The sequence below is a fragment of the Musa acuminata genome, chromosome BXJ2-6, assembly GCF_036884655.1.
Source record: "Musa acuminata AAA Group cultivar baxijiao chromosome BXJ2-6, Cavendish_Baxijiao_AAA, whole genome shotgun sequence".
NCBI classification, from domain to species: Eukaryota; Viridiplantae; Streptophyta; class Magnoliopsida; order Zingiberales; family Musaceae; genus Musa; species Musa acuminata.
In genome coordinates this window covers 44,091,768-44,114,539 of record NC_088343.1, presented here as the reverse complement: position 1 = coordinate 44,114,539, position 22,772 = coordinate 44,091,768, and the positions used below count along the sequence as shown (strand labels likewise).

General features: G+C 40.2%; 3 protein-coding genes across 3 annotated transcripts; 1 reads left to right on the top strand and 2 right to left on the bottom strand.

Annotated features, from left to right (window-relative positions):
* The first annotated feature begins 440 nt into the window (after positions 1 to 440).
* On the top strand, positions 441 to 6,820 carry LOC103990111 (casein kinase II subunit alpha). Its single transcript, XM_009409147.2, has 10 exons — positions 441 to 753; positions 866 to 995; positions 1,890 to 2,084; positions 3,612 to 3,769; positions 5,328 to 5,418; positions 5,493 to 5,558; positions 6,174 to 6,256; positions 6,337 to 6,400; positions 6,479 to 6,547; positions 6,627 to 6,820. The coding sequence occupies exons 1-10, from the start codon at positions 452 to 454 to the stop codon at positions 6,681 to 6,683; spliced, it is 1,215 nt and encodes a 404-aa protein (XP_009407422.2). The 5' UTR covers positions 441 to 451; the 3' UTR covers positions 6,684 to 6,820.
* Positions 6,821 to 9,062: 2,242 nt separating this feature from the next.
* On the bottom strand, positions 9,063 to 13,737 carry LOC135615884 (putative disease resistance protein RGA3). Its single transcript, XM_065114959.1, has one exon. The coding sequence runs from the start codon at positions 13,638 to 13,640 to the stop codon at positions 9,312 to 9,314; it is 4,329 nt and encodes a 1,442-aa protein (XP_064971031.1). The 5' UTR covers positions 13,641 to 13,737; the 3' UTR covers positions 9,063 to 9,311.
* Positions 13,738 to 15,461: 1,724 nt separating this feature from the next.
* LOC135615883 (transcription factor NIGTH1-like) lies at positions 15,462 to 18,298 on the bottom strand. The gene is made up of 5 exons (XM_065114958.1): positions 17,977 to 18,298; positions 17,641 to 17,864; positions 17,171 to 17,555; positions 16,882 to 16,958; positions 15,462 to 16,793 (listed from the first exon to the last, which is right to left on the bottom strand). The coding sequence occupies exons 1-5, from the start codon at positions 18,254 to 18,256 to the stop codon at positions 16,548 to 16,550; spliced, it is 1,212 nt and encodes a 403-aa protein (XP_064971030.1). The 5' UTR covers positions 18,257 to 18,298; the 3' UTR covers positions 15,462 to 16,547.
* Positions 18,299 to 22,772: the final 4,474 nt, after the last annotated feature.

Here is a 22,772-nt window from a genome sequence, read left to right as displayed (position 1 = left end):
GAATGAGCATGGTCTTTAATGTCGAACCATCTCTATGTTTTCCCTGTTCACTTTAAGATACTAACTTATATCGTGAATCTTCGTCAGAAATGATTTAGGCTTTAATATCTATTACTTTAATTATATTAATAACTTATTAATATATCAATTTTAATATCTATTAACTCATATTTGATGAGAGGAACTTATATACTACGCTCTTAAAAATGTACGAGTTATTTTAGACATGAATAAACTATAAGAACTTAAGCGAACTAAAATCACAAGGACTATTTTAATTTTTTTAACTTAAATTATATATTATTATATTAATAATTTATTATGAATCAATAATTTATGTAATATAGGAGTTCTTTTAAACATAAATAAACGGAGTTAAGTGAGAAAGGGTTAAAATAACTATATATATATAGCCACCTTCTTTGTTACCCCGTTCTAGCTTCCTATTTCTATGGCCTTTGGGCCTCTCCGCTCCGTCTCCCTCCTCTCCCGTCACCTGCGATCCCTCGCTCCCCTTCTCAGCTTCTCGTCCCCACCCGGCGCCCACCCGCTTCGCCTCTTCCACCCCTTCGTCGCAAGCCCCGGGAGCTTCCCAGGCCGCCTCCGCCCCTCCGCAGCCGGAGCCCTGGCGCAGAAGATCGGAAAGGCCGTCCGCAGCCCCGGCGCCCCCTCCCGGGCTCGGGTCTACGCTGATATCAACGTCCACCGGCCCAAGGATTACTGGGACTACGAATCTCTCACCGTCCAGTGGGGGTGAGGGCACACGTGATCTTTCTCACTCTTCTAAATCCATAAAATTTTGAGATGTTTTTGCTTTTATTGCAATCAAGGTTTCTTGGTTTAATAAATTTTTAATTGCATGCAGGGAACAAGATGATTATGAGGTTGTTCGGAAGGTCGGAAGGGGAAAGTACAGCGAGGTTTTCGAGGGAGTGCGTGCCACGGACAAGGAGAAGTGCATTATTAAGATTCTAAAGCCAGTAAAGAAGAAGAAGGTGGGATTTAAATCTGATCTGAATTTGTATTTATACAAGATTGTTATGTTAAAGAAGACTCTATTACAAATTAGGCTTGCTGTGACAATGCATTATAGATTTAATTATGTATCTAGGTTCCCTTGTTTTATTGGATGGTTTCGGTTACTTGGTTGCCTTTAATTTCTCGCTATTGAATTTTAGCTCATGTAGCAGTGCATATTTGGGGTAGATCTAATGCTTCACAATGTGATTTATGGGGTAGGATGAAGATGCTTAAATTATACTAAATACTGGGAGCATGAAGAATAATCCATGCCTATGAAGCAATTTAGGAAGTTTAAATTCTTACTAACTTCTATTTGGTTCTGTTGCTTATGAGACAAGCGTTGGGTGCAATTTGGTGTGGATCTTTTCTATTATGTGCTTTATGTGGTGTTATCTCTCTAATCACGTCCTTCATCATCTACTATATCACTGTCAAGCTTGTTTTAATGCCATAGTGAATATACATAATTCAATACTCAGTCTGTTTGGCTGTCCAAGAGCTAGAGATATAATCAGCTGTTGATGAGCTGGGTATCCAAGATGTTGCATCACCTATAAAATGGCTTCAACAGGCCCTGTTTGCTAGATAGTTTGGCAAGAAGGTCTGGCAACTAATTTATTTATTTTTGTATTTTTTTAATAAAAGGGTCTTTCTTGCATTGGTTGTCTCAATAAGATTTTTTTTCATATTTCTATTTCATGCTCGTGCTATTTCTTTCATTGATGCTCTAATTTTACTATGACTCAGTCATGGATTCCCTTGTGGATTCAAGTATGAGGTTTGCCTGATGTCGTGACATCTCTCTTAACTATCTGCTTCTGCTTTCTATTCCTTTTTTTATTTATCATTCTTTTCTTTCAATGCAGATCAAGAGAGAAATAAAGATATTGCAAAACCTTTGTGGCGGATCCAACATCGTCAAATTACTTGATATCGTCAGAGATCAGCAATCGAAGACACCTAGTCTAATTTTTGAATACGTCAACAATACCGACTTTAAAGTTCTCTATCCAACTTTGTCAGACTACGACATTCGATACTACATATATGAACTATTAAAGGTAAGGTTATCTTCCCATGTGCAATGAAGTGAAGACTGTCAACTTGTTGGTTAACAATCCAGCTAATTATGATTGTCATGACACTTTATGTTATTGTTATTCTTATAACAAGCACTTATAAAGTTAGTATATATAGTTTTCCACTTTTAGTAGCAACCTTGACTTTAACTCTTATTGCCCTCTGAATGTTAAGTTTTCTGTTTTTTTATTATATATTGATATGATACTTTCCTTCGCACATAGTTTGTAAGATTGGAATTGGGACTGACCAACAAGAATATAGTCAAGATCAGTGTCATTAATTGCAGGATTGGAATAAATTGAAATAATAATTAAAATTAAAAAAATAAAATCATAAAAGTACTTGAAAGTTTCAAACATTATTTAAAAATAAGGAATGTGGGTAATATGTTTTTGCAATTAAGAGATAGTGATGGCTCCACTTGGGTTTGATTTGTATCATAGTTTCTCTTGCTCCTGGACACCTACTATTGTCACCAAAGGAAACAAAGAGAAAATCATGAGACCCTATAGCTTTAAGTTGTACTTAGTAGACTTAGTGAGGTGAGATGTTGGACTTGTGTGGTCAAGTTTTGAGCATATTTGGGGCTTTCGGGTTTGCCTATGTCCGTATATGCATTATCTATGTGGCTTTTGCTGCCGCATGCATAAAATGTCGACAGATTATGTAGTTGAACCATGCACTGCTACTGCATATGGCTTATTAGTGCAGTCTTGTGATTGATGCACAAAAGCAGCTGCTTAAACCACTTCTTAGATAGTGGTTGTATAGGTGATATACGGCTTCCTTTCCGTGAACCACTTTCCGTGAACCATAAAGTGATAAGATGAAGGAATTGAAGAGACCCATCCGACCTAATTCTTTTCAACAAGATTTAGTTATGGGATCCTTAGATTTTGCTTATGTTTCTTTATTGCTAGCTTTGAATCATGTAGCTTTTGTTATTTTAGGGTTAGATATGATAATTGTTATTTTTTCCTTGGACAGATCCTGATGTTTCTTGAATTATGGTTTTGTGATTTTTGTGGACTTGAACTGATTATAGGATTCCTGACATTGATTTTTGGTGAAGTTTCAAAAGACAGAATATTGAATTTGGCATGTAGTTTGCACATTTGATGTGGATCAACAAATTGGTGTTTATTGGTGATTAGCTTATTATGGACTTTTTGGGAGAATGGATGGTCAAGCTGTTGACCATACATCATATACTAAATCTCTAGGAAAGGATCAGTTGGATTAGTCGTCAGTTAGCTTATATACTTTTTGATCCATTTATCAGATCCCTTATGCTTCAAGGTCATGCTGAATGAATTTTCAAATCTTGATTTGTTTTTCACTGAAGATATGTAACATTATTTTTTTCAACTCGATATATTGAAAAACCTCTGGTGTGCATCTGCTGAATGCATGTGTTTGTGTATTTTGAATTTGATATCTTGTGTTTCTATAATTAGATTTCATCAAGTTTGATTGCCTTTTAACTTTTCCAGGTTCTTGTGTAGGCACTAGATTATTGCCACTCTCAAGGCATCATGCATCGAGATGTAAAACCTCACAATGTTATGATAGATCACCAACAGCGCAAGCTTCGTCTTATTGACTGGGGCCTGGCAGAGTTTTATCATCCAGAAAAAGAGTACAACGTTAGAGTTGCCTCAAGGTACGATGTTGAAAAATGATCCCCTGTTGAAGAGCATTACCTTCTCTCTTGAATCTTCGATGATAAAATTATTTTCAAAATGTGAACATTTCGTTTTTAGGAAGCAAAATTTCATATCTACCCTTTTGTAAATAAGGGTAGCTTTTCAGATTTAATGTTTGTTAAGTAACACAATATAATATCCTTCTTAAATTTTTAAAAATCATAAATATTCATTTCAGGAACGTGTATCAAAACCTTTCTCCTGCATCAAGTTCTCTATAATAGTTTCTGAATTTTAAAGGGAAAATCATATTATATTTAATTGGTAAATTTGAATTTTCCGATGTATGTATGGACACAAATGAGCCGAATATCAAAAGCATGGACTACTGTACTGCCCGCTACGATATGAAATTGGCGGTATGCACTGGTCCCAAGCTGGCTGAGACAAGGGTCAAAATTTGACCGATGTGTATTGGTAGTTAATGTTTGAATTTTGACCATGCCACCCTCATTTCGAGGGCTGTTTTGGGCTTGTAAAAGCCCCACTCTCTCTCTCTCTCTCTCTCTCTCTCTCTCTTTCACGGACTCTCATCCTCACTTTCTTTCTCACTATTTCTCACACTTTCTGACTCCTCTCTAATTGGTGATTAGTGGAAATCAAGCTCTTAATTTGGATGAAATAGGGATTCTAACTTGAGGTTGGGGGGAATCTGACTCTAATTAAAGGCATTTATCTTCTCTCTATGTTTTCAAGATCATGTCATGTAATTAGCAGAAAAAATATTGATAATTCGTGATTGATTAGTGACTAATGATTAATTGAGACCTAATTAGAGGTTTTTAAGAATAATTAGCCTAGACTGGCTATGTATTGACTTCTTGCATGATTTGTGAGCTTATTCTACCATGTTTGATGGTTCATTAGAGGCTTATTAATGCATGTTTAGGCACCAAATTGTATTTATATACCAATAAATTAGATGAGGATAAAAAAATTGAAATAGGATTTTATTATAATTTTAATTGAATTTTCTGCCCTTTTTCGGTTTGTTGACACATACTGGTATATTGACATGACACGGCAATATCGACCAGTATGTACTGGATCAACCAGGGACCGATACGCTTGCACAGCACGATGCGGTGAGGGTGGAAAATTTTCTTTGGTTCTCCTAATCGAACGCGGAGTGAGTCAGATTTTTTGGGTAACAGTGTATGAGCATTTTAGTATGGCTTGAACTGGAAGAGCTTTTATGGTGACAGTCATTTAAATTTAAATGTGTATATGTCTGTTTAATTGTTGACTTATATTACTATAATTCAAGTAGGCCATATCGAGGAATAAATGGATGAGAAAACCTTCCCTGGATGAAGTTTGGTTGATTTACTGATAAATCTCATGTTTTTGTTTGGATGAAGGCAACAGATCACTTTTGGTATTTGCTTCTCATTTCTTTTATGGTTTCTGACCATATTACTGCCTCTTTGCTTTGTAAAAGGAATCTTTGCATAGTTCTCTGTTGATTTATATCAAACTTTTCTGTCTCTGGACTTATATCAAACTCTTCTGCAGGTACTTTAAAGGCCCAGAGCTCCTAGTTGACTTGCAAGATTATGATTATTCACTGGATATGTGGAGCCTTGGTTGTATGTTTGCTGGGATGGTATGTGATTTATATAGTTACATTCCCTGGACATGTTTTTTTTCTATAAAATCGTGCTTTCTGTTGATTGGCAGATATTTCGGAAGGAGCCATTTTTTTATGGACATGATAATTATGATCAATTGGTCAAGATAGCAAAGGTATGATTTAGTTCTCAAGTGAGGATGAAAGAATTAGATATTTTGCTGGTTGATTTTGTTAATAACACGTGGAAAAGACAGAGCTAACTATTTAAATTTTCACCAACTTGTGCTTATCCTCTTAGATTGTGCCTTTTAGGCATAAACGTTACTTGCTTGCATCAATATAATTTATGTATTACATCCTAGGAACATATGGACTTCTTCTGGATTGTGTAGAGCTAATCATATTGGCATAAAATTTCAACCCTAAGGGATCTCATGCTGGCACTTGAAGATGGAGTAGTTAAGGAAAAAGAAACTCATTACTATATTCCACACAACATGCAGACAGGAATCGTGTGGTACAAACCGCTAGTATTTGTGGGACTCAGAAAAAAACTTTATACACATACATATATATGATGATCAGCTGAGTTTCAATGTTGAGACAACATTGGCTTTCCATGAACGTCTTCAGCGGGATGTCTATGCATTGAAATAGTAGAAGAGTCATGTTGTCATCGTTCTTTGGGAAAACAATCTGGATAAATTAGCATGATTGACATTCACCATTTAGTCCATGTTCTTTCTCTTCTTATTTAACCATCTGAGAAATTTTGGTATCTGGTTTAGGTACTTGGTACAGATGAGTTGAATGCTTGTCTAAAAAAATATCAACTAGAACTCGACCCGCAACTTGAAGCTCTCGTTGGAAGGTTCTAGAGTGCACTCTGAATTAACTCCTCTGGGTTTGCATTCCAATATGTTTTCTAATGTCTGTTAATCATTGTCACAGGCATAGCAGGAAACCATGGACAAGGTTTATAAACGCGGATAACCAGCATGTGGCAGTTCCCGAGGTGACTATTGCTGCATGAACGTCGATGTTCCGATCAGTTTATCACATAATTTACTTCAATTTCTTTTTCTGTTGTTAGGCTGTTGACTTTGTGGACAAGCTGCTTCGGTATGATCACCAGGAGAGGCCAACAGCGAAAGAAGCGATGGTAAATGCTCTTCCTATAAACTTATTCCTCCATAATTATGAGCTTCAGCTGCTAAGAGGATTGCTGCTCTTCCCTTCAGGCTCATCCTTATTTTAATCCAGTGAGAAGTCCAGAAAGCAGCAGAACTCATGCTTAGAAATCCAAGTGATGAATCCCAGCTCTGGTTTCTGTTTCTTTACTTGCTGCATATATTTTTGTCATGCATTTATCTGTGTGTTGGATTACTGTTTAATTACGAAAGTGTTGCAACAATTAAGCTTGAGATTTTGGCCATTTTCTGGAGTCAAATCTCTTCTTTTTTTTTGTGTTCGAATTGAATGGTTTATGTGCTGAAATCCATGTGAAGGGGAAAGAAAGGAAGAGCTTGCAACCTGTAGCAACCCATCTTCCAAAGTCATTCACATTCTTGTAGTTGACTCATTACACTCATTTTGTTGGGAACTTAAAACGATCTCTTTTCTTGGAAAGATCATAGCATTCTAACCATCGATTGCATTCTGCAGTGTGTTAACTCTTAAGATTATAAAAGGAAGCTGTACGCAAATCTCATCTCATCCACTCCTTTGTGAAACCTAAGGAACATAGGCACTCGATGCTCCCTAAATAAGCTTCTCTGCAAACATCACTATCGAGCCAGCCGGCAGGCAGTGCAAACGTAAATGTAGTATCACAAGATTTAAACCAGAATGATTCGGAGAAAAAGGGAAGACGGAAGAAGAAGGTCATGCAGTCATATGAAACGAAACAGTGGAGCAGCAAAAGGAAGGAAGAAGGATCATCCGATCTTGTTTCTGCTGCTTCTTTTTGCTTGCTGCTGCTGTGACTGCTGCATTTAAGGAAGGAAGAAGGTCAACCTGTTGGATGAAGAATTCGAGGCTTACATCTGATAGAAGCAGTTTGATAGGGTTTATGGATAAAGAGCACATGATGACAAGTATCCTCCTCTTTAAATCTGCATTGGAGATTTCCTGAAAGAAAGACCTATTAAAGCTCATGGAAATAGCTGCCTTTAAATCTTCCATCCTCTCATTTGCTTGAGGACCAATGAAGCCACCAATCAAATCTGGATCAGCACATGTTTAAGAAATAATAATCTTTGTGAAACCCTGCTTAAGATGCTCAGGATGGTATTGATGGCCCAAACCAAATCTCTATGTTCTCACCCTCAGTGCCACCATGTCTCAGATCATCTCCTTGGCTAAATGATCTGTATGTTGTCTCAAGGCAATCGAAATCTTTCTCTTCCACTCCCCTTTCTCCATCCTCATTGCTCATCCACAATGGAACAAAAATATTAGAGAAGGAGAAGGGGAGGCATGGGATATTGTCACAAGCTACACAGATAAAGCTTAACAGCAACATTGACCATTGAGAATACACAGCAATTTTGCCCTACATGGCATTGATTATCCACTCCAAACAGTGTAATTCCCTAAAATGTACTTAATTGTGATGTGGAAATTATAGGGAAGGTCATATGTTGTAAAATGGAGACTGAACATCCTCTCAACTCCTGTTTGTACATAGACATAGCTATATATGGTCAGCATTAGAGAGGTTTATAACCATCTCTGCACCATGATACACAATGGGAAGAATAACAAGATAATAGATGATATTGTCAAGGTGAATATTTTTTGTTCTTTGAAAGGTATATATATAATTTATATATGTTCATTGTATTTAACTTTATTCATTAACTGAATTGTGAGCATATGAACTCATGAAGGAACGAAAAGACAGCTCAGCTGAAGGTTCAAAAAGATGCCTACCTCGGTTAATTGGTAATAGATACTCTTATTCTCTAAAAATATCACCTGACCATGTCACTAGTCGGGGACTTAGACCCTATTCCGAGGTATGCCACCTTAGTTATATAAAGTTTCATGAAATATCAAAAGAAGTTATGAGAGATAACTAAAGAAGTTGAAAGAAAAAAATATATAATCAAGAAACATGATTATTGACACTAAAAAAATATTTTTTTATGCTAAAAAAAAATTCCTATCCCTAGTTAATCGTAGTTTTCTAAATTGTAATTTTCATTATTTTTTATTTTAGGATGTACTTGCAAGTAGATATTACCTTAAAAGCTTTGCATGAGATAGATAAATATCATTTCGCACAATCCATGACATATTATTTCTAATAGAGTTCAAATTCATTTGGTGAAACTATTGTTTATACATGTTGTTCAACTACTTTGATCATTCAATACATGCGTTATTTTACTACTTTGATAATTTAATATATATGTTGTTTTACTACTTTGATAACTTAATTCATATACTTTGATAATTTAACATATGTGTTGTGTTGTCTATGACATCATTTATTTTTCATTGAAAACTCTACTCTTTGAATATCTCCCGCTTCTTTATACCAGAGAAAATGATTCTCAGTAACTCAGTGTCGTCAAGTTGATAACTACAGTTGTATACTTCGGAAAGCAAGCCTCACACATATTTACTTGAGAGAATTCTCTATGTTTTCTTTTTGGATTAAGAATCATAAGTACGGACCAACAAGTTAAAAGCTCTTTCAATTGCAGAACTGCCGACTACCAAGTTGATTCATGTAAGTCGGCTAATATCAGAACTACAGAATGGTTCAGTTTTCGACAAGCAAAAAATATATTTTTAGCATAAGTTAGGAAATTGAATACTTATGAAATTGAAATTTTCGTAAGAAACAAAGAAGAATTGTAGACAAAATGGTGGTTGTGAGGGAAAGTGGTGGTATAATGTGATGTACCTCATGTTGCCTATGCATAAACTGGGTGAAATCGACCTGAGCTCTTCATCTCTGCCAGGTGCTTTTCCAGTTGCGCAGTCAGCACTGGGTGGCAATGGTCAAATCCTAAATCTGTGAGGAGTGTCGGGAGTCCCTTCTCCGGCAGTGATTGGATCTGTGGGCAGTCACTTACAACCAAAGCATGGAGGGAAGGAAGGGTATGCAACTCTGTTGGCAAGGACTGGAGATTCTTGCATCTGAAGAATTCAAGGCGCCTGAGAGCTGTGAGGCTGTGCACCAATTCCTGCTCCTCCAAGTCAAACATCACTTTCTGAGGAGACCAGATGATTCTGAGCGAATGGATGAATGGTAGTGTATTTTTTATAAGTGAGAGTTTAAGTAGGGCAGTTTTATCTACTGATAATTCAAGCAGTGACAAGACCTCCCCTTGCTCATCCCCTTCATTTAGCAAAAGCCTGGGACATCCTATGATTGCCAATCTCTTGAGTGATTTGAGAACTTGTAAACCCTCTATTGATCCCAGCCCATCACAATTCTCGATCCTTACAGTTCCAAGTTCCTTCAAGTGAAGCATTACTTCCCTTGGAAAGGATACCATGTATGGACAATTGGATATTGCCAACTGAGTTAGTGAGCTGAGGTTGTGTAGGCATCCAGGCAGCGATTTCCCAAGATTTCCACAGTCACCCAATTCTAGTTCCTTGATTGACGGCGGGAGGAGGAGGTCATTCTCCTCACACTGTGTCATGCTCATGAGCTTGGGGCAGTTCCTTATTGACAAGTTCTCAAGAGTGGTGAATTCTCTAAACCTCTTGACAGGCAGCCACAACAGTTCAGCACATTCCCATATCCGAATAGCATTGATAAGTGGCAGGTGATTTGATAGCAACCCTTCTCCCAGATTTCTCAGATTTGGACATTTAATAATGTGCAAGAGTGAAAGAGAAGCAGTTCTAGTGCTGCTACCTCCACCAATTCCTTTGCATAATCCTGGAAGTTCTGTCAGCCCAACTTGCCATAATTCAAGTTTTATGAGAGAATGAGGGATGGGAGGCAAGCATTTAAGTTTGGGGCATTGTTCAATTTTAAGTCTACACAAGCAGGAAAATAACTCCTCCCTTTCAGCCCACAACCACTCTTCCCATGCTGGCATGTCTCTTAATACGAGCTCTTCCAACCTTGGAAAACCCTCTCTCTGACAGGTAGAATCAAATAATCCATGGCCTATCTTTTTCACTGCTGGCAATCCCTTGATGCGGAAAACCTTGAGACATGGCAGTTTTTCAAGAGAATGGAGTTCCTCAAATGTCAGCATGCCCTTGATTTCTAGCTCTTCCAGCCTTGGAAACCATTTATTCCTCGTAGCACTAAAGAGTCCATGGCCTACCTTCGACACCTGGATGCGAAGAACCTTGAGACATGGAAGTTGTCCAAGACTTGGGAGTTCCTCCAGTGCCAGCATGTTCTTCAGCACTAGCACTTCTAGCCTAGGAAACCAAATTTTCTCTCTAGAACCACATAATTCACGACCTATAAGTTTCAGTGCAGACATGTTCTTCATGTGAATAACCTTAAGATGTGGAAGTTGTCCAAGATTTGGGAATTCCTCCAATGTCAGCATGTCCTGCAGCACAAGCTCTTCTAATGATGGAAAACAATTGCTCTCTATATCACCATATAATTCACGACCTATATGTTTTACTGCAAACATGTTCTTCATGTGAATAATCTTGAGACAAGGAAGTTGTGCAATATTCGGGAATTCTTTCAGTGTTGGCATATCCTCCAGTACCAACTCTTCTAGCCTAGGGAACAACTTGCTTTTCGTACAGCCACATAATTCATGACTCATTTGTTTCACCACAGGCATTCTCTTCATATGAAGGACCTTGAGATGTGGCAGTTGTCCAATATATGAAAGACCCTCCAGTCTTGTACAGTTCTCTAGTTTAAGAGTTCCCAAGTTCGGTAGCATTTTCACATCCAGCCAACTGGGTACTGTTGCACCACTGTACCCTCTGATTGTCAAACTTTTGAGGAAGTGATGTGGTTGGAGACCTAAAAGTACTTCCTCCGAGACAAGTAACTCATGCTCCAAGCTGGAAACCTGGCCAGCTGCCCACTCTAACTCTAATGCTTCAAGATACTGTTTCCTGTGCAGTTTAGCCTTGCTTGCTTCTTCTTTACTCCCTACATTTTCAAGATTTGTAATTCGTAGAGTGCTGCGGAGTTGTGTCAAACCACTTAGTTCTGCAAGTTTGTTTCCATGATTCTTTAGCACTTTGAATGCAGACAATTCTTGCAGAGAAATCAGCTTCCCAACCTCGTATATCTTGGAAATTATCTCATCTTCTACATGAAGTTGCCTCAAGTTGATCAGCTTGCTCATGCCTTGTGGGAAACTCTGTAATTGACAGCCCCATAGCCTCAGTGCTTGCAGATTGTAAAGGTCGCACAATGACTCAGGCAACCTCTGAATGCGAGCATTGTAGGATATGTCAAGGTACCGAAGTTGTATCAAGTCACCAATAATATCAGGCAACTCTTTCATGCCACACTTCTGCAAAACTAAAACATGGATTCTTTTCAGTCTTTTGAACAAGCTATGAGGCAACAAGCAGCTGTTGACTTTAGTCATATATGGATACTGATTTCTCTGATTGTTGATCATAAGGGTCCGCAATTTATTGTAACCTGAAAAATCCACCAACTTCATTTGCTCAGTTAATGCTACCGATAGATGACGAGTCGTACTAGGGGTCTCTTTGGACTTGTCATCATCTATCCTATGACACTCTCCCACTGATATAAATTGGGCAAGATCGTGTATGAGGTCATGCATCACATATCGCCCTCTCCACCGAGATTCCTGAAAGAAAGACCTATTAACAAGCTCATGGAAGTAGCTGCTTCCGACATCTTCCATCCTCTTGTTTCCTTGACGTGCAATGAAGCCTTCTGCCATCCAAGTCTGGATCAACTCATGTTTATAGAATAAATAATCTTTCTGAAACACAGCGCAAAAAGCAAAACACTGTCTAAGATGTCCGGGAAGGTGTTGATAGCTCAGCCATAGAACAGGCAATATTTCATTTTCAGCTTGTGGCAGTTGCCATACCTCACTTTCCATTATAGCTCTCCAGTGTTCTCGGCTGACATCCGACCGCAACAAGCATCCTAGTGTTTTTGCTGCTAGCGGTGAGCCCTTCAACTTACCAGCAATCTTTCTACCGATAACCTCGAGCTCTAGATGCTCCTGGGGGTTCACAGAACCAAATGCACATTTCTTGAACAGCTCCCAGTAAGCATCATCCTGGAGACCATCGAGCGAAATTTCCTTCATTGTGCCAATGATGCTGGCAATCTTTGTGTCTCGAGTTGTGACTATAACCTTGCTGCCTCTTGCTGCAAACCTTAGTGGTGCGCACAGCCTTTCCCAGTCATCCCTGTTTTCGCTCCACACATCATCGAGGACTAGCAGAAACCTCTCTGAAGCAATCTTCTCCTTGAGGATCTGTTGCAGGGTGTCCAAGTTCAATTTGTCAGATTGTTCCACCTTGGTAGCAGACTCGATTATCTCTTTGGTCAGTCTCTTCACATTGAAATTGTCGGATACACAGACCCAAACCTTGAGGTGGAAATAGTTGCCGACACGATTGTCGTTGTACACGAGCTGAGCCAGAGTCGTCTTCCCAACCCCTCCGATTCCGACGAGGGGTAAGACAGAGAAGCTACTGTTACCAGATCCTGAATCCAACAGCAATTCTACTACTTTCTCCCTTTCTTGGTCCCGACCAAACACGACGTTTTCGGTCAAGAAAGAGCTCGTTTCTCTTCTCACCACCTTCCAGTCGAATTGTCTCCCCACATCATCGGGTGCCGATAGCTGCATGACATCCATCATATCGGCAGCAATGTTGCACAGCTTCCCCTGGATCTCCCTCAATCGAGTCCCAGCATCATCACCATCGGCACCCAACCACTCGCTCGCAGTACTAAGGGAAAAAGAAAAGAGGTCGCTTATCTGGTCTTCCCGGTGCTCGACCTTTTGCTTCGCGGCTTGGTACTCCAACTCCTCCAGTAAGTCCTCGGCGTCATAGGCAGCATCCTTGAGCTGCCTCACCAGCTCCACCAAGCTCGGGTTTTTATGGTTCCACCTCGTCTCTGCCTTGTCGAGGATGGCATGGATCCGGAGCAGAGACGTCCGCAGCCGCCTCAGGTCATCGTGAAGGCCGCGGCGCCGCGCGAGTTGTTGGATCGCGCAGTTGCTGGCCTTGTCGAGCAACGTCTGGATGAAGCTTTGCGCGAACCATCCTCCGATTACTAGCGCCGTCGACATAGAACAGCCGATCCTTCTTCCTTCCAGCTCAAAAGGGCGAGAAAAGGAACATGCTTTTCTTCTTCTACAGCGCCATCGAACGGTGGCAATGGCACCAAAGAACACGGCAGACCGAAGTCTTCATTTATCTATTTATCTATATATAACATATATTATTACAAATTAATTATAACGTTTGCACCAAAATCCTCTGTATATGTCACTGTCATCGATATCCATCCAAATAAATAAAAATTAATTATATTTAGCCACGATTAAAATTAATTTATTTGAAATATATATATATATATATATATATATATATATATATAACTTTGATTATAAGATTGCTCCTTTACTATTTAGGAGCATATGGCAGTATGAATATAAGCATATTAGTCTCTTCATCCCATAAAATATTGTATCCGAGTGTTTATTTGGATGTTTATGTTATGGAAAGTTTTAAATGAATGTGTTAACTTTTGAGATAAGATTGTTTGAGAAAATATTTGATAAATCTTTTTATAGTGATATTTATGAAGTGTTACCTCCATAATGAGTGCTAGACAAAATGAATATAGTGTGTCTCTCCTAGATTCTTAGTACGTGGAAATGTCAGATCATGTGACATCAATTGGATGACGATGAGATAACGGTTGGTTACGTGAGACTCAGATGCTAGTGTCGATATATTGATCACCTAGCACTGAGGTGTCAATCACTTGTTGTCGATGCATGGGTCGCTTGGTGTCGAGATATCGATTACCTAATACTAAGGTATTAGTCATCTGATATCGAAGTGTCGCATAATCATACCACTAACAAGGAGTATATTCATCAAATCTTTATAAATCATCTTAACTCTTTAATATGCGACTAAACCGAAGTGTTAATTAGTTCGCTAAATAAGAAAATAATATATCATTTAGCTTTAAGAAATCTTCTTCTTGTGTTCATTTCAACATCTCGACAAGATCCAGCCCATAATCTTAGAGCCGGCCCAAATGGATCGACTCATCTGTTCCCATGTAAAATACAAAATGTTAGGCATCCTATCTCTATCGGATCAATAATATAAATGAATCTAGTTGAATTCGGGTTATCATAAGGAAACATATCAAGATTGGGCTCACGAGTAGACCCATCAATCATAGATGTTGCTGATATTGTCACAAACAAACAATATAGATTCACAGAGACTCATATAACAGCTCATATCTGAGGATTCTATCACTATTGCTGTGGGATCAGGAGATCTCAAGGCTAGTGATTCGGATGTTTGCCTGTCCTCCCTGAGATGGACACCTTTGGTCCCATGCTGTATTCTTTTGATGGGGAACAAGATGAGAGAGGTTTAGTGTAACCCACTTGACCATTACTCCATGGTTAAACAGAGGATTAAGCAAAGGGTAGCTATGTTCATTTTGATGGCTATAACATTGCAATGATGAAGGATAATTAGATGGAGACATTGTCTCCTAAGAGAGTCTCTTTAGTCTTGTTCTTGTGAAGAGACCTCCATGAACTTTTACATGACCACAGACACCAATGGCCAGTTGAAGAATTGGCATCTTTCAACATCTAATCCAATAGGAATACCACTATGTTGTGGAATAACAGAGCTGTATCAGATGGCAGTTCTTGCGAACCAAAGAATCTGTTATGTTCCATCTCCCGCAATCAATCATATCATGGATTTAGTTGATTTTGCCTAAATCATACAATCGTCTAAGTTCTTGCGAACGCATTGGCAGACTATCATCGTTGGTCTTTCAAGGTGCAAACATCGAAATGGCACAAGCAAGATAGAACAAAGCATTGCAAATTGGGCAACTTCACAGGTTCAGAGTAACTGAGAGAAGGATGGAATCTGCAGGTTATGCATTTGGGTCTTAATCTCTCCTTTGTACAAACCTCTTTAGACACTGAGGAAGACAGCATCTCTCAGAAATAGAGCAGTGGGGGGAAGAGTCTCAGAAGGCAGCTGGGGACATCATGTGAAATAGCAATGGCATGCTACTAGCAAGCAGTGAGTAGAATCCATGAGAGGATGCACTCTGTCAGGCAAGCAGATGCATGATGAAATGATCCTCGATGCCACAACTGGCCCTACTGTGCCTGAAATGATTCTTGATGCTTTGGCTTTATCTCATGCCCAAATGCAGTGGAATGTCTCTTCTGTGCTGCTCACAGAAATGCTGGATGTAGAAAACCTTGAGATCAGAAGCAACAGAAAGCTCTGATGGATGGCAGCAAAATGTTCTACTTGGAAGAGAGAAGCTAAATTGCTGGTGCTGACAGACCAAGGCTGCTTTGCAGCACACAAAGAAGATGTGGCAGACAAAGGACTGGCCTGAAGGTATCACCTGAAGCCATATGAATTCATTGAGAGTGAGCACTGAGTGTTGCAGGATGATTTGAACTATATGTTTTCGGTTAATCACAAGAAAAATCTGGCTTCATGAAGAGAAAAAAAAGGATTGATATGGAACTATTAGCTCAGCAGCAGATGCAATTAACAGCTACACCTTTTCTCCTGCCTCATCTTCCATGAAGATTACCAAATAGCAGCAGACAAAGTTTTGGCAATGCTTCAAGATCCAATCTTGTCGAAAACCAGCAGACCAATATTATGGGGACTAAAACTTACAGGAAAATTGAGATACTAATAATGTAGGAAAACCTGCTTAAAATCTCATATGAGGAGCACTCGAGAGTCTTCTCTAACCAGCAAAAGCTACTATTGACTCTGCTCCAATCCGATCAGATCTTGGCAAGTACTGTATCCACAAAACTCTCCACATCTCTATACATGGGAAGTACTATGTCAGTCTCTTCACAATGCTCCTAAAAGCCTCTCTTTCATATTATTCTTCTCCGATCCCACAAGCTGCTTTCTTGTTTACTGAGTCCAGCAGCAAATTCTCCTCATCTCCAGTTGTGGCACTCTGACTTCCCACCTTCTTCCTCACAGCTATCTCCAGCGGTCGGAGAGATGGCTCGGCGGGCATCGGCCAACTGAAGAGGGCTTTGAGGAGAGCCAGACTGGGAAACACTCTTCCGTGGTGGTGCGGTGTGGTTCTCAGGAGGAACCCACAAGCCTCCCAAAACCACAACCGGTCGGGTAGCAGGAGGTGAAGCATTAGGCATCTTTCGAGTGTGCAATCGGTATTTCTGTAATGGAGATCGAGAACACCATGTCAGCGCAGACCAAACAGGAGTAGACCGATGGAAATTGAGAGTTAGAAAGCCATGAAGCCACCTGCAGATGGCTCTTCACTTCATCGTTGGTGAGACCATCCACCTTCATCAGTTCTCTGATCTGCTTTGGAGTTGCCACTGCATAAAGAAGAAGGTTTACCGAGATAGAATTCTCACAACATAGTATTTGGAACAGATTAAGTGATCGATTTCAGATATCCGCTTCCATTTTCCCCTCTCTACCTACGACAAAATCCATTGTGGAACGAAAAAATTGGATGTTTTTCCCTTCCGTTGAATCATCGAATCCAATTCTACGTATTTGAGATACGATAAGAAGCCAATCTGACCTTGAGCGCCACCGAGCTGCTGGAGAGCGAGGACGAACCGGCGGTGTAGCTCCGGAGACCAGCACCGCCTCGCCTTCCTCTGTTGCTGGAGCTGCAAGCTAAGGTGGGCACCTGCCGTCGACGGCGGTGCTCGACCAACGCACTTAGAGACCGCGCCGCTGCCAGGATGGTTCCCAGCGACGACAGAAACGGGGAAAGAGGCGCTCCCGACGGCAGGTGAACGCAGGGAGAGATCGGACAGCACCGCCGTGGGACTCACCTCCTGCTTTGAGCTCATCACAAGCGCCGCCATGCCCTTAAATGGCACAAACGTGTCGGCGCCACTCTTGGATTCTAAGCACAAGTTCTCCTCCTCCTCCTCCTGGCCATCTGGTCCTCCATCTCTCTGCCACAAAGGAGGAGAAACATGGAAATATGAGAAAGATGCTTCGCAATCCAAGAAAATAACGTACAAACTTCCGCCTTTGTACCTCATCCGCCACGCTCTGGTCATCATCGTTCCTGTTGTCGTCGCTAGAATAATCGCTCCACAGCTGAGCGGAGCTCATCCATTTCTTCTTATCCTTGCAGTCGACTTCCAGCTTCGCCCCACCCTCCTCTTCGTACCTACTCCTGATGGGCATTAGCTCTTGGAAGACATGCACGAATCTGTCGCCCCGGCACCTCTCAAGCTCCTTCTTCAACCCCTCGATCACTAAAACCCAAGGAAAAATTCGCATAATTACCATAAAAACTCGATTTTTTACCATAAAAATTGGAAAGAAATCCCCAAATTTGAAAAAAAATAAATAAAAATAAATCTCCACCGTCGGTGAGGAGAAGCATGCAGAGGGGGAGCTCGCGCTTAAAGGCCTCGATCTTTCTCCGCTCCTCCTCCAAGCTCCTCACGGAGTTCTCCAACTTCGCGACCCCACCATCGCTGCTCTGAACCGCCGCCGCCGCCTCTTTTAGAAAGCCACCGACGGTCCTCATGGCGCAGAGCTTAAAGTCCAAACCGAACTCCGCCGCCGCAGATCCCATCTCCAGCTCCACCAGCTCCCTCCCGATCTCTCGCGCCGTTGCAGATGAGAAGGGGGGCACGTCCATTTTATACGTACGACACGCAGGAGGGAGGAGGAGAGGACGAGGAGAGGGAGAGCGGTCCGGTTCAATTGAACCGGCGACGTGAGAAGGAAGGCGGGGGGCAAAAACGACCGAAAACAAGTGTCGGGCTCGAGTCGTCACGTGTGAAACGCGTTCTCTCGAGAACCGACACCGATACCCAAGTGGCGATTCCGCTTCTTGACGCGGCGGTTCGACTCGCCGAGTTAGACTCTTTCCAACTATTTTGGCCCCTTTTTTTGTCACTTTTTAACGGTATATTTTATTCATTTCATTTTTCTTCAATGACTCCTCTCCAATTAATTATAATATAAATTTCCAAGTGTTATGCGAGTGATTTCAACTCCAATTCCGCATTGGAAAACTAAAACCATGGGCTAAATCCACACAATTAAGTGCAATGGAAAGTATCACATATATATATATATATGTATTTATATATATATATATATGTATATATACATACATATATACATATACATATATACATATATACATATATACATATACATATATATATATATATTTGTTTGATGTCATGAATTATTGCACATAAACCTTGAAATATTATGGACTGACTATGTAGTAGAACTAAGTAGATAAAAGAATGATGATAACTTTAAAGAACATACTATTAGATGCTAGACATTATTAGTGACTAGAACATTAACAATAAAATTTAGTAAAATAAATTTTATTAGAACATTATTAGTTCTTAGCCACAATATATGTTTGACACCAATAATAATTTTTAGAGCAAAACAATATTCATGTGTGATATTGTTTTTGTTTTTCTTTTATTGTTTGTGTGAAGGACAAAAGGCTATGAGTTCCGCTTCAACCAAAAGGTGCCATGTACATATTTGTACTAGTAGTAAAATGAGGGGGTGTGGTCCTTAGAAGGGACCTCTCTTCCATTGGAAGAGGTGGAAGAAACCCACCCTTAATCTCCTCCCATGGTGTGTCTTCGATTGACTTGAACGTTTTTATTATTATTTTCTTGCCTCTCTTCTTCATGCTCTCTCTACCTTTAGTAGTAGACTGTAGTCAACCTCGACAAAAGCCAAGTGATGCATGTGGTGTTCTCATGCACATCGATGGTAGAAAACGAAAGGCTTTGAGATTGGACCACCATTTTTAGGTTTGCATGTGAGCACAACATCTTTTATCTGACCTACATAAGATAGATAGGTTGGACCCAAAACCTAGACGAGCAAGAGAAGGTGGACACTGTGCACTCGCTATGCTGGCCAAGAACAACTAAAAACTCCCCTCTCCTCTCCTCCATTTCCATGGCTTTAGTGTGTGTGTGTGTGTGTTGGAGGAACAAGTGGGTGGTGGAGCAGTTCTCAGGACCGTCATCATGTTGCTACTTCCATGAACGTTCAACTTTTGAGCGAAAAGGAAACATAGTGTGAGTGACCCTACTACTGTTGTTGTTTTGACTCATTAAAAGTCCTTGGTGTTATGATCAAGTTTATACCTCGGTTTCCAGTTTCACCTTTTGGAAAGTTGGCTCAAAGAAGCTCTCACTACTTCCACCTTACAAGTATTTTTATCCCTTATTGAGTTATAGATATATATATAGTATAATTTTAATTTCCCCATAAATTATACTCTTCAAAGGATTTTTCTTTTATCATTTATAATTTTTAGTTATCTTTTCTTTTTTTTTCCTTTATCTCGCAGGATTTTAGCTTTTGGAAAAAGATGTATATTTAGAAAAAACGGGGGGAGGGGAAGGAATAAAGCACGAGTGGGTGGGTGGGGTCAGCCGCGTGGTGGAGGATGACGCGGCCCACTGGACTCGGTTCGCCGCGTTGGGGAGCGGCATCGCGCGGCGAGGCCACCGCGCCGCTGCCGACTGAGACCGCGAGTCGAGCCACGATAGTACGACGGACCCGGGAGCGCTCTCTCAACGCCCGCCGGCACCGTACGTACCCATGCCGTGACTCAAGTCGGGTCACGAGAAGTACCAGCACGGAATCGTGCTTCCGCGCGGAGAAAGGGTCCGATCGTAACACGCGCCCATGACTCCTTTATTCTATTACTCGGGGCCCCGCGAATTGGAACCCCGGGATTCTCTCACGGACCTTTTTGCCGGACCCACCGTGGCTGAGGTCGTTGCGTCCTCTGTTCCCCATTTGGGTGATACATATATATATATATATTTTTATCCTACCGTGAAACAGTTCATCGGTGATTAGAGTCTACGTACACGTGTCGAAACATCCTCCTCTCACAAGCCTGACTGTGGGCCCTACAGGTGAGACTAACGTGAGCTCACCCGCATGCCACGTATGATGAAAATTTTGATGGGATAAAAAGCTTCGGCCACGAAACATAATAACCCACCGACAGGAAAAAAAAAATCATTCCTTAACTATCACTAAAATATTCAGATAAATAAAAAAAATATGTAAATGAATAAAGCAGACAAAGATTGCTCGACATACAGATAGGTAGTCACAAGTATTAATTACAATGGGATCTCAATCTTGCCTTGGACTGATTCTTTCAAATAGGATCAACAAGAGATTAGCTTCAAGTGCCTGTGACCTGCAAATGTCAACCACGTTCAGCTCATGAGAATCCAATTAGAATCCAAAATATTATAAATCAGATAATTGTCCGTTCAAAAAATTTAGCTGACCACACATTTTGTTTCAAGTGGATAACATTGTTAATGACCCTAACAAGTAACAACAACCAAGGCTAGAGAAGGAAGAATGGAGATAATATTTTCTAGCCTCCATTATTTGGGTGTGTTAGGCTAATAGGGTGGACAGTAGTAGCAAACTAATTCTTCTACTTAAACATACGATTGTGGTGACTAAATAGAGATCTGTGTAAAAGATTATTTATCTAACACAACCAAGTGGCATTTTCTTTTCCCAAGCATTTTTATTGGTTGTTGTGAGGTCAACTTTGGAGCATCATGATGTGACAAGGAAATGGGAGGAATCCTTTCTGCTAGTCTCCTCATCTACAGAATATGGATAATTAAAGGGAAAGGTTGATGTCATTCCATCAATTGCCCGGGGTTCTTTGTTCTGGTTCCCCTCATCCAAAGAAGAATATTAAAGCTGTCCAAGAAGATAAGGACATGATTAAAGGAGGTTGTCTTATTGAAGATGTCATGGTTGGCTTCCCACTAAGAGGGAATCCTACAGCATTATGGACATCCTAATCATCTCTCAGACCATTAGATTCTAAGGCAAGCAAGGGAGAGTTAGATGTGGGTTAAGGAATCTGACCATCCCACCATGCCAGCTTAAAGGAAAAAGGGACTCTGTCCACAAACTACTGTCAGTATTCTCAGGGAGATTCCATGATAATTGAGTCTTAGAAAAAAAGTCTATCCCTGGCTTGCTATATTATATATATATATATATATATATATATTAATGGAGGCAGAGATGGGATGTAGTAATCCTTAAAAAACTGGATGTATATTATGAAACTGATACCTCCACTTGTGCGAAATGGCCTCTGCTGGTTATAGAGTGCAATCATTCCCAAACAACTTTACCATTAGCTTTTATTGACAGGCTTTTGAAGTGGGAGTAGCAGTAGCTGGTCACCAGGGCATGCTACTATTACTCCAAAAGCTTAAAAGCTGAAGGATTTACATACATATGTCTTGCAGGGACCATGGAATCAATTGCACAACAAGAATCCAAATCTGTCATCAGATATATCCAAACCCTCACTTTCTCCAGTGGATTAAGTGTTCTACTTTCATTCTGAACTGAGGAATGTAATCACAGAAGATGAACCCGTCAGTCATATTTTACAAAATCTTCATTAGTGTCCTCCTATATAATATGCTGATGAAGCTCTTTGTTTTGAAGGAAGAGGCACTGATTCAGGATACTACTGAGATATTAATTCAAAGGAAACTTGTTAAAAGAAGAAGAGGGATCCAGGATACTGACCATCCAATCAAAGCACACAGAACAAAGAAGCCCTCCTGAGTAATTTTAACCAAGTAATCTATCTATGCAAGGAACTTTCAAATCTCGGGTTAGGTTCTTCTTGGATCCACAAAAAGGGTAGCTGTAAATGGAGAGACTACTTTAATCACTCATCCTATGTTATCCTGTCTGCAAAATTTAACCAAAGAAAGAAGAACACGAAGACAAGTTTAGAAACATGGTCGATCCACCTCTTTCATGTTGATAAACATGTTGAGTGTGCCCTGCCATGCTCAATATCACTTTCCTCCATGGTCAACGTCACTCTTGGTCATGGACCTCATGACCATTCATGGCTTGTAGCCACAGGCCTATTAGTGCTGCGCATATATCTATCATCCACTGTTCAACACCTTTCTCTATGAATAGTACTCAGCACTATATACCACTTTCTACCAAGTCATCAGTAAATTGGAGGCCTTTTCCTATGTCATTCATCAAATAAACTTAGTCTTCAACAAAATGTAGAAGTTCCATATCAAAAATCTAATCTACATGATTTTTGACACATACAAATCATCCTT

What these genes read in the sequence shown, in the direction of transcription:
- LOC103990111 (XM_009409147.2), top strand. Translation starts at nt 452, where the DNA reads ATGGCCTTTGGGCCTCTCCGCTCCGTCTCCCTCCTCTCCCGTCACCTG. An exon ending in AGCCAGTAAAGAAGAAGAAG is followed by an intron (nt 996 to 1,889) that starts GTGGGATTTAAA and finishes CTTTCAATGCAG; the next exon opens with ATCAAGAGAGAAATAAAGAT. An exon ending in AACGTTAGAGTTGCCTCAAG is followed by an intron (nt 3,770 to 5,327) that starts GTACGATGTTGA and finishes ACTCTTCTGCAG; the next exon opens with GTACTTTAAAGGCCCAGAGC.
- LOC135615884 (XM_065114959.1), bottom strand. Translation starts at nt 13,640, where the DNA reads ATGTCGACGGCGCTAGTAATCGGAGGATGGTTCGCGCAAAGCTTCATC.
- LOC135615883 (XM_065114958.1), bottom strand. Translation starts at nt 18,256, where the DNA reads ATGGACGTGCCCCCCTTCTCATCTGCAACGGCGCGAGAGATCGGGAGG. An exon ending in ACCAGAGCGTGGCGGATGAG is followed by an intron (nt 17,556 to 17,640) that starts GTACAAAGGCGG and finishes CCTTTGTGGCAG; the next exon opens with AGAGATGGAGGACCAGATGG. An exon ending in GCAGCTCGGTGGCGCTCAAG is followed by an intron (nt 16,959 to 17,170) that starts GTCAGATTGGCT and finishes TTCTTTATGCAG; the next exon opens with TGGCAACTCCAAAGCAGATC.